This window comes from Solanum pennellii, chromosome 7 (genome assembly GCF_001406875.1).
Source record: "Solanum pennellii chromosome 7, SPENNV200".
In the NCBI taxonomy this organism is placed as follows: domain Eukaryota; kingdom Viridiplantae; phylum Streptophyta; class Magnoliopsida; order Solanales; family Solanaceae; genus Solanum; species Solanum pennellii.
The window spans coordinates 51,264,029-51,276,663 of NC_028643.1; the positions used below are offsets into that span (position 1 = coordinate 51,264,029).

Genomic DNA, 12,635 nt, shown 5'->3' on the forward strand with positions numbered 1-12,635 from the left:
TGATTTTGTAGTCGATTCACATGATTGGTGGTATTATTTATTCTTAGATATTATCTAATTTGATAACAAATAATAAGTTTTATAAGATATAGGATAAAATGGCCAATGAAAAAAATCTCTATGTCGGTTTTCGAGGCCTTACCATTATTACAGACGGAATTTAGTTTAAGGTTATACATTGCGTTTGTTAAAAATGGCCGATGAAGAAATTACCCTCAATTTTCAAGGCCTACCATGTTAATAAGACGGGTTTTGATTTTCTAAAAGTTATTATTTCATGTATTAAATTTTATTCATATCTATGTATTACTAACACTTTTACTAAGTGTTTACAAGTATCCAAGACTGGCTTCCTTGAAGCCATTCGAAAGGAGTTCGAATTATATTTTGAATTCATTATTTTTATATATCGATGTTAGGCAAGAATTAGGCCGATATTATTATTTTATTTTATTATGTATATTGCATGTTTATTATATTTGTATATTATTTTATTTTCCTCCTCAGTTTGAAAAAATGAACTCAGTCAGGAACTACAATTGTGGATTTCTAAGGGTGTCTAATCCCTTCCATTTGAAATAATTTGAACCCCTTACCTAAAATCAATTGGTTTCGTAGATTTTCTTTTATTTTAATTTAGAACTAATGGTTTCCTATTTTTCTTAAAATCAGGTGGTGACTCTTTTAAAATTCATTTATTCTTTAAATTCATTTTAAAATTGAATCAATTGTTTATTTTTTGAGCCACCGGACGTTTCACCCTATTTGAATAGAGTAGGGATGAAAACAATCTTATCTCTGCAAAAAAAAATCTTAAATTGTACTAAGTGGGTGCATAAATTCTATTGAGAATATGACGCATAATTCAGGGCTCATTTATACGTTTATATCTATGCATCCCGAATAGCCAATAGTTGGAATCGGAAAACTACTCATGTAATACACATGTACAATGACCGATTATTCACTCCACAAATTTATAAATATGTAATTTATTTGGAGAGTCTACTATTAGTTTAAGTCAAGTGAACATCCTCTAGTTACATTGATCCAATCTTATATTACTCAGTTTGGAAAAGCTAATATAAATTGTAAAAACTAGACGATTAAGTACATATTGACTAGTATCAATTTCATCCGATGAGGAGGAAGGTGTAATCCAACACATAAAACTAATACTTCACTACTATTTAATCAAATATGACCAAAAACTCATATAACAATCTAAAAAAGTTCATTTCTGACTAGATCGTTCTTATGAATCTACCAAATTTCAGATCAATCAGATTTTTTTTTTGAATTCCATAACTATGATCAATTTTCTTGAAAACATTGTTTGGCCAAAATAGAATTTAATATTTTTCCGCTCAATAATTATCATCATTTATCATCATTTTGTGAAATGGATACACAAATCAAGAATAAAGAACGAAATTCTGAAATTCCAAAAGAAAAAGCATGTTTATGTGTACATTGAATATTAAAATTCAAAACACACCTCATTGATGTCCATGCATCTTAAACAATAAATTTTGATGAAATGACTACTCATGCAACATACATATGCGGGGTCATACATTCACTTCGACAAATTTAAGACAAAAGCTAACTCAGATAGAGATTATATGTTAATTCAAGTCAAGTGAATATCCTTATCCTAGATCCATTGATCCAATCAAATATTACTCAGTTTAGGGAGAGTCAATACAGATAATCAAAAGTATAGATTAAACAGTAATGACTTGTATTATTTTTTCATCTTATAGGGAGGAAGATATAACCCAACACATGCACTTAATACTTCACTAAAATTAAGTCATGAAGACCGTAGAGAATAATATCTATCACCATTATATCTTACTCGAGTTATTTTTCATTCAAAGCAATTTTCAAAATACAAAGAAAAATCTAAATTCATTATCTAAATAACCTCAAATTAAAAAAATCACTTCATAACAATGATTATTTCAAATTTGATCGTTTCTAATGAACCTACAGAATTTAAGATCAATTGGAGTTCAAAAATAATATTTATCGCCAAAGCTACGATCAAATTCAAATGATTTGAGAAAAATCTAACAGATCTACATCCTTATCATATATCAATTTATGTTAACTCATCACGTGTAATCATGTAGCAACCACATAAAACATAAATAAAATCAATATAAAGGATGTCATTTGTCACAACCCAAAGTACAACCTACAAGTTAGGGCATCATTAACTCGCCACACAAAGTACTCGACCTCTCAGAGGTCTTGCATAAGCTCTTAGACATCTTTATCGCACATATATGAAAAGTAGTACGGTAATAAAACTTTTCACACAATAGAAAAATAATTCAAATCTCTTTTATAGAAGACTAAGTTTATTCATAGCCATCTTAGACACATGACAAATCTTAGGGTCACAACCCATACACCAATAAAATGGAAATACTAAAGTCTACTACAGTATCTTTTGAAAAGGAAAGCTAAACATAACTATGTCCTCGAATAATATGATGACATACCTATTTTACTTTAGAGAATGCTATTCCCAAGCTTCAATTCGAAGAGACTCCTCATTTGCCACCTAAATCTTTGGAGATAAAACAACATATGGAATTAGCACATTGAATGCACTAAGTATGGTTACATGCAATAAAACCATGCAAAAACTAACATTTACTTAATAACATTCATATTAAGCTCTTTTGATGAAAACCTCATAAAACAAGTATAAGAACAATAGTCACATGAATCTCTTCACATATAACACACATTCAAGTAATCTACAATATGAAATGATCATCAATTGGAAACCATATGAACACATATACCTCCTACCCAAGGTCATCCTAAGACCCACTTAAGTGAGAGATGAAGCGGCCGCCCAAACAGCCCCTTCACACACACCTAAGTGGTCCTCAAGACTTCCTAAAGTAAAATTATTCCATTTTCTTCATCAGACTCCCTACCTAAAGTACCTCTAACACTCACCTAAGTAAGACATAAAGAGACAACCGATACAACCTCTTAAAGCCTACCTAAGCAATTCTCAAAATTACCCTAGATAAGAACCATTCTTCACATGTATTAATTTAAGTACATTATTCATTAAGCCAATTAAGGCATAATTAAGCATTTAGAGGACTTCATATAATGATTTTGGACGACCTAGGGAACCCTCATCCTAGCATCTTTAGAGCCTACTCGTGGCATGTACATATAGTGTCCATTCCACTACCTGCACATTGTAGAACTTCTCCAACATTATAATGCATCCCACATGTTGAGAATCAACATTAAACGAGATAGATCATACTATCTAGGTATGGAATCCGGAGACTATCCTACTCCGAGGGAGGGTGTTCTACTTGCCAAGGGTAGAACTAGGAAACATCCCATGTCGGCACATGGCTTAGGAATATCAAGGGTTTCTTTGTACTCTAGTCTCATCTTAAGTAGAGTCACAACCACAAGCATATTCACTCGGTGCTACCCTTGTTCTCATAGAGTATGTTCATTCACATAAAGGCATATGAGAAGGTACCATATTTTAGTCTTATCAAATAATAATACCTTTTACCAAGGATGGGTCCACTAGGGCTGACACTCAATCATTATAAGGATAGCTTAATGACTTCCTTAGAGATGGTTTCATGCCGTTCCAGCCAACCTATCTCTAAGTCAATAATTCACACAAGAAGGATATTATTACGGCGTTCAATTTCAAGGATATCATAACCTTTTTTCTACATTGAAGGTTCCAAGTTATTGGCCTTCCTTACTTGTTCAAGGTCATATATTATTCATACTTAGAAGGGTACGATCTTAGGTCTACCGATCCTAGACTTTCGTTCAACATTCTTTCATTAACCTTCAATAACTAGTCCCAGAAATACCTAAAAGACCCTTGCAATTATAGGACCTCTTTTCCAATTCTAGTTTGACTTAAAAAACGACACGACCAAATGTGAAAAGTCATTGCGCGTCGCAGGATCACCTCCACATCTTGGTTCTTGAATTTTATTTGAGACCGAATGGTTCACTTTGACCTCGCGTCTCAAGGAAGAATTTTCCCTTTAAGTGCTGCAGGCACGACGCGCAGCCACTTCAAAATGTTGGCTGCCTTGGCAGCTTCCTTGGCCCATGTTTGGGTCCTCCTCAAGGTCCCTTTGGCTAGTCCTTGGGGCGTTGTTCTCGGACGTTTTGATGCTACATATGTCAGTCTATGTGTAGGAATCATTTGTACTCCATTCCACCAGCATACCATACCACAAAACTCCAATACAAAACCCTACTACACGCTAATTCAACTTAGACTAGTTTTTGGACATCATGGATATTCTTTGATGTTTCACTTCCAAACTATACAAACTGACCTCTAATGCTATAATATATCATTTTTAGACCTTACCAACTCATGACATACATCTTATGATCTAGTTTAACCTAGTTCCTTTTTAGGGTGTTAAATTATTCATACAAAATCACATTTTAATTTCGAGAACAACTTTAAAATCATTTCAGCGACCTCAAAAAAAAATACAACCACATAACAAAATTAGTACTTACTCCTAAGTAGGATCAATGAATTTTCCAAATTTCATGTTAATTGGAGTATATAAAAATATTTATTTCAAATCTATAACCAAATTTAAATTCAAGTGATCTAAACATCTTTAGAAATTAAAACAATATGACCTACATTCTTGTCACATATCAATTCATGTCAAATAACCATGTGCAATCTTGTTCCAAATTTAACATAAACATAAAGAATGATCTTATCATATAAAAAATCTAATTTTAATCATACAAACTACTTAAACCCATCTAAATGATTTTTTTTTGAATCATCAAATTTCAAGTCAATCAAACATCAAAAAATTCATGACGACCTAAACTATGGCCAAATTTGCAAAAATTAATCGTTTTAGGCATAGTTAAAGATAAAAATAGCCTAATTCAAATTTTCTTTATCTTTAAATAATAATCTCATGAGTACAAAACATACTTATGTCCTATCTTTTGGCTAAGACACACAACTAACGTGTTTACAACATATTGTTCTTTCAATTAACACACTTGAGAATTCAAGATATTATATTTCTCCCTTTTAGTCGGTGAAAATCTTTAGTATCTCTTCTCCTGAATTAATTTAAATGTTACTAATATCTAAAGGTAAATCTCCTTTCTAGTAGACAATCCTTTACTAACATACATTTATGACAGACAATGCATACATGATACATTGGGGATATTCTAATGAATCAAATAAATAAACCACTTTGTTAGATCCTATTTATTTATCATAATTCTTAATTCATATATTGACACAATATATTATCATACATGTATAAAGTCTTAAGAATTTTCATTGATTCCAAATAAGTAATGAACTTTCATAGTAACTATTATCAATCATAAATCATGCATTATAATGTACTGAGAAAAAAATGTTCATGTAATAAACAATTATTACGTAAAAAAATTATTTCCCAATGTGAAATTACAATTCATTTCAATTGTTAATTGAAAAAAAATTTGTAACATCCGGGGAGCACCCCTTAGACGTAACCGGCGGCGTCATACTCTTTGAGGACTAAGACTAGCCTCTTGGCTTAAATCATTATATTCATAGGTTAAAATGCGGAAATTATAAAAAAAATTCATTATTTCTACCTCAAGTTTTACATAGACCTCTACATACAAATAATATTCATATCGAGTATGCATAGACCCCTCGTATAGGAAGATTACTTTGTCTTCTACTTTTATTATATGTGAAATATAACATAGTCTCAAATGGATGTCTCATTTCATAACCATCTAACAAGAGTATAATAATTTGGGCCTATCCCATACATCAATGTAACAAGGCCACATATAGGTCATACAATGTTTAGTACTCAAATGAAAAGGAGAGAACATTAGAGTCTTAAATCTATAACAACTTCCTAAACTTGATATTGACATTTCCCTCGGAAAGTGAGGACCTACCCAACATGGATGAATGATAATTCCAAGTCTTCCTTCAAAGTCGTCTCAAAATATCTTCAACGACTGGAACCTAAAATGTTGGGGGAAAAGCAAGAAAATGGGGTTAGTACACCACTTGTACTAAGTATGAGATCATATGCACACACATCATGAAATCATGCTAAAAGGGACAATTCATTAAAGTATGCAAGTTACTTTGAAAACCTCATGCACTCAAGAAGATCATACCAATCAATAAGACATATTCATTAAGTCCAAAGCATGTACATTACAAGACCAATAATACTAAGTCTAGTCAAGCCAACATGCATATCATATAATTGAACATTTAGTCAAGGCAAATCTATCATCAAGTTATAATAGCAACAAGCATGGTTTAGAGTACATTACAACATAACCAAAGCAAGACAATTATCCATGAACCCTCATGAAGTCAACTAGTGCAATGACCAAACAAAGTCTCATAACCTTACTCAATCTAGTAAACCCAACAAGAATCATGACCAACATCCAACTTCTCATAGCATATCATTAAGAGTAAATATCATCATACTTTAATCATGGAGACCAACACATATTCATAAGTGAGACCAATCATCATATAGTATCATCAATGTGCAAGATCATCATATACATATCACGTACCATTATAAGCATTACATATATAAGAACATCCTCTAAGACTTCCCTAAAGGCTAACTAGTGCGATGCTTAAGTAAGATTCTCATACCACTATCTAGACTAAGCTAAACCCCTTAGGTCATCCTAGTTTGAGTTCATTCCTTTAGTTTATTTTACCTTTTGGGAACAACTTGCCTTAACCGACATAGACCACATGAGCTAATGTGGAATCCGGTGTCATGGAACCCTACACCGAAGGGCGGACTACTTGCCAAGGTAGTACAAAAATGTGAACATAGCAAATACATGGATCCACTAGCTAGTATTCCTATGGGGGCAACATAGTTCAAGAACTAGGAGATATAGTTGGGACCCTCTTAATGCTACATGCATTATAGCCTCCAATCTCATGAGTAAATTATTTATCCTACCTTACCCATGTGGGAAGGGACACTCCTCACTCTAGTTCACTCGGTGCTAAGCTAGAGTCCCTTTTGAAATGTCTTTAATGTCTTTATTAATCATCATTGTTAATGTAGGTCATAGGGTCTATTCCTTGTATAATCATCATCATAGATCAATAAGAATTTCATGAGTATAGTCCGTTCATTACGATTCTTATAAATGAGGTTAGCACATTTACACAATCACTTCATATTAAGGCACATTGATAATTTATCACCATCCTTTTAACATTTACATCTTAGTCAAGACCTCGCAAACCATAGTCAAGACTTTTCTATTTAACATCATACCAATCCTATCAATCTTAATACAAGATATACTCCAATACAACATCATGACTTAATCACATTTAACCATAATTGAAGTAAAGAATAGAGATCAGAAGACTTACCACGTCTCCTTCATACTCCACCATCTAGGTAACCCGTAACTCAACCTAATAACGGTGTAATATCATCAAACAACAATAACCAACATGATAAAAAGGCAAATTGAATCACTACATCACAATCCATCACAAGTTCATAGCTTAACATAAGAGAGTTAGACCAAATCCATAATCTACTTCATCACTTAGATCAATTTCTCATGAAATAGAATGATAGCACTATAATTCATCTCAATCTATTCACAATTTATACAAACACATCATTAACTAGTAATTCAACCAATAGCCAATTTAATTTAACCAATATTACACAATTCATGTCAAGATTGCAACCCAACGTTAATAGGAATAAGTCATCTTCTACAAACTAGACCAATCCATCAAGAGATAAAATAATTGAGTTAGAATACATGTTAATATATTCATTATATCCAAAGTAAATCATAAAAAAACCAATTCATAAAATCAATTTCGTATTGATGAAAACCCACTTGAACTTCGTATTTTTGAAACCTATTTGATGGAACCGTTTGAGGAATGAAGTCTCTAAGGTGAAAGAAATCCCATACCTTATTATTCGGTGAAGATTTATGGAGAAATATTTGGTGATTGCAGCCCTATAACCCCTTGAATTTGACCTTCTATGGAGTTCTTCAATTTACGAGAGAAAGAAGAGAGAACAAAGAGAGTTTTGGGTTCGGGAATTATGAGAGCTTAGGTTAGTCTCAGTAGGTTAGGGTCTTTCTATAGGTTATTAATTAAATGAACAAGACCTCCCTTAACACATAACTAATTAACTAACCACATAATTAATTAATTTAATTCACTTAAAATTGAGCAGCAAAAACAGACCCTCACAGAAGACTCCCCGTCCACGCCCCGTGTGTCAATCGACAGAAGAAGGACCAACTGTCCTGTTGGTCGGTCGTTTGGATCAGTGACTTGTAAAAAACCTGCCTTTACCAAAATTCTAAGTTTCCATCGATAAAGCAATCGACGCCCCATTGTTTGGACCACGAACCGTTGATGGCACTCGTTTGTGTACACTGCCTTTTGGCAGCTTCTTGCCAAAGTGGAAGGGTCCTCCTCAAAGGCCCTTGATTAGTCTTTAGGGAGTCGTGTCCAGACGTTTCAACTATGAACTAACTCTAATATGTGTTATACACCCTTCCACCAATTTTCATTATTTTCCGACTCCTAAAACTTAGCCAAATAGGCTAAGGTACACTAGCACCTCATTGAACTAGTTTCCCGACGTCATGGACGTTCTTTGACGTTTTAATTTTTAAACTTTCTATATAACTTACAATAATTAAAATAAAACCTAAACCAGTGCCTAATTTTTTTGACACTTATGTTAGGCTCTAGAACAAGTCTTAAACTTTTGGGGTATTAAAAAATTGTTTTCCTCAATATCCGTCATGCAAACAAGACAAGGTTCCAACCAATACATATGGGTTTGAAATTAAAAGAATGGAAAAAATAAATTAGAAAAGTTTCTAAAACTAGAAAGTGCCGCCGTTTTCCAAAAACACAACCAACACTTTTAATGTGAATTATTTTTTGATCAAAACTTCAATATTATATATTGTCGCCACTTTAATTTATTTATATAATTAATCCAAGTTACCAACACCAAATTATTCAAGGTTTCCGTGTTTATTGGACAATGCGAATAAATTCCAGTCATCAAACACAGATCAACGCCAACTCTTGAAGCAAACAGTGATTGTCACCCCAATAAAGGACAAAATCCTTATTATACGTTAAAACGAAAAAACAAATGAAAACATAATGAAAAGCCAAAAATCAAGGTGCATATAACTTAATATAATTTTATCTATTTAGATGCAAGCTGGTTGTTGATGCAAATTGTTGGAAAACATATATGCATAGCAAAAGCATATAAGGATCTTTACTGATAACATGAATAATAGATAACCAATACCGTTTATGCTAAAATATATCATCATGATAGAACACATAATGTTGTTCAAATTTAATTCGATAGATAGCTCTTGAAGCGTCAACAGATACCTTGAAGTGAATTTTAAAATTAGACAGACTTTTAAGCGAATCTACAAGATAGACAATAGTTATGACCTTCTATAGTGATCCCAAGTTCACATCTGAACTCTCTCAATACTTGGGTGGGAAAGTATCAAATTGAAAATTAATTAATCTATCTAGGGTTAGAAGAATTCCTAATTATAGAAATTTCTTCCTAGTGCAAAGAGGTGAATGAAAAACACACGTTATTTTTCTGCGACTAGAAAATTACAAACTTGTTTTTTTTTTATAAAAAAACTAGTGCCCGACTCCCCTTTTCTCTTTAGAAATTAGATTTCGAGTTGTAGTTAAATATGAGCACTCGAGGGAACATAAAATTAATTAGTAAGGCTTCCTATTATGGAAATAATTTCAACTAATTAATTTGAATTAGTCTTACCAAAATAAATTACAAATCATTCCACTAGAAATTCGTAATTGCACTCCTATATTTATATTTCACAATTCCCCATTAAACACTTATATAATTCTCCAACTGAAGATTTCAGATACTAATCAATAAATTAAATTCCTGATGAATTTAACCTAATGATTACATTTTTTAGAGAACTGTTTAACTTATTTCATGTGTCAGATTCATAACCCACTTGGAATGTTTGACATGATGAAAACATTATAAGTTTCTCAAAAAGGAATATCAATCAATCTGTGTAACGAGACATGAATTTCATCAATTAACTTCTTATTTCACCAATATATAATTTTATTATCCAACTTACCAGCTAGCATATTGATGCATCTCAAATCTTACCTTTAAATAAATCAAAATGATAGTTAATACACATAGATCATAATAGTGATACCAGGATTAAAAATATAAGTACATTTAATAGTTTAAAGAATGTGTTTTTGTCAATCAGTTTAAAACAACTATCTCTACTCGGTCCCGTTCAATACATACAAATATACTAGCACCAAAAGTTGGAACTATATCGTTTTCATAAGATAAAAGTCAAGTCTAATGTTAAGAAGTAAGTCAAAGAAAAGCTATTAAATGTTTTGAAGAGTTTTTATTAAATGATTTTAACTTTGTTTTTATGGCTCAAGTTTCAAGTTAACGTGAACAACAAAATTTTAAGTCTTTAATTTAAAGAAATATAAGGGAGCTAAGTACTCACTAAAGTTTAGAAGTGTTTTCACATTTAACTTAAAGAGGAAAACAAGATTTCTAAAAGAGTTTTGAACAAGAAAAGAGAACATTGGTTCCAAGAGAGCTTTTTAAAGCTAAAGTATTGAGACCTCAACCTAAGGAAAGGAAGTTGTTTTTAAATGCATGAGCTAAAGTTGTCACGACCCAATCCGATGGGCCGTGACTTGTGCCCGTTTTGGACACCCACATACAAACCGGCTAAGTATAACCAACTGAAACTAAGACAATATGGAATTTAATCAAATCAAGCCAACCCCAACGTCATATATATATAAAGAGGACCTGTCTCATAAGGAGTCATAACCATTCAACCGTAACAACATATGCGAGCCGACAAGGCCGCCACTATCCAAAGCATAATAACATACGTAAGCCGACAAGGCTGCCACTACACAATACACAATGATGTACGCAGCCTACAAGGCTGCCCCTGTACAAGCGGACATCCCAAACAAACCATGTCCAGACCATTATCCAAAACATATATATACAACCCACATAATGTCCACAGACCTCTAAGAGTACAGTAGTGAAACTCGACGGGACAGGGCCCCGCCATACCCATAGACGAGCAAAAGACTACACAAAAAGTTATGTACCAAAACGACTGGGCTCCGGAACAGTGGAGCTCTCCCAATCAGCAGAGTAGATATCCTAGGCGGGAGGATCACCGAACTGTGCGTCTACACCTGCGGGCATGAATCGCAGCCCCCCGAGGAAAGGGGGTCAGTACGGACAATGTACTGAGTATGTAAAGCATAAGGTAAAGATGACAGGATACCAATATGGCAAGTCGAAACAAAATATCGCTACACATGCACCCTTTTAAGTGAAAATCATGCATATCTTTAACATATAAGGTGCCCAGCTTCCCTAGTAAGGGGCTCGGCAAAATAATCATCACGTCATCTCCGTCATCATCATCATCATAACCATCCTCATCACCAATCATATATATAATATACATACCCGGCACTCTAGTGAGGAACTCGGTGACATATGCAAGAAACTCCGCACGAACATTACCCGGCCCGGGACTCGGTGAAATGATAAATGACTCTATGTACGAGCAGAATATTATGAACAACCATATGCAATTAAAATCATTTCTTATAACTCAATAGAACAATCAACGTTAACCAGCAAGGAGTATTACAAAGATTAATGTTTTATCAAGATTATGAACCTTTAATACGATATGGAAACGTAAAATCTCAATGACTCTAAGAAGCACTACCATAGATATTAGAGATCATCATAGCCTTAGACATAGCCGATATATAGAGGAATAATTGTGGAAGCAAGAATATACGTCACTTAGACGCTCTAGAGGTAAGTATCAAATCTGTCCGTTATTCGCTTATTTTTAAAAGTCATGCCAAACAAAGAAAGAAGGGACAGCGTTACATACCGTATAATCGAGCCGCACGTCCAATATTTACTGCTCAAGCTATTAATCTATAACAAGCAACAATCGTGCCGCAATTAGATAAACATCGTGCTTTACTTTCTTGTAAGCTAGCTAATAATCTAACGAAAATTCGGCAGCACTTCCCCTATTTTCCTTACTTCGTCCCAATCCGACAACAACCCAAATTATTCACAGCAATACCAATATAACATATAACCCAACGAATCATATTAAACAGCCCCCTCCCCAAAACAGTTCCATCTCGGCAACCATAGCAGCGAAGCAACGACACACCGAGCGATAACTCGTTTTATAATTCGCAACACATCTACATTATCGTATTCATCCTTTGGAGTATATACCCATAATCACATTAACATATGCATAACGCCAAAACAGAATTGCTCGCAGTTTGCTTTAATCAAAACATCCCAAACACTAACACGACACCACTAATAATCCGATTATGGTTTCCGTTCATACTTAGCACATTCAATAACTAAAACAAACTTCCTAAGCTACTGGTCACGCCCCCTTCTTAA

General features: G+C 33.4%; 1 protein-coding gene across 1 annotated transcript in view; it reads right to left on the reverse strand.

Annotated features, from left to right (window-relative positions):
* Positions 1 to 11,328: 11,328 nt before the first annotated feature.
* LOC114078010 overlaps positions 11,329 to 12,635 on the reverse strand; it is a 6,255-nt gene continuing 4,948 nt past the window's right edge. Inside the window, exon 3 of the mRNA XM_027918506.1 lies at positions 11,329 to 11,371. Coding sequence (XP_027774307.1) covers positions 11,337 to 11,371 — 35 coding nt within the window. The 3' untranslated portion in view covers positions 11,329 to 11,336. The remainder of the gene's footprint in view (positions 11,372 to 12,635) is intronic.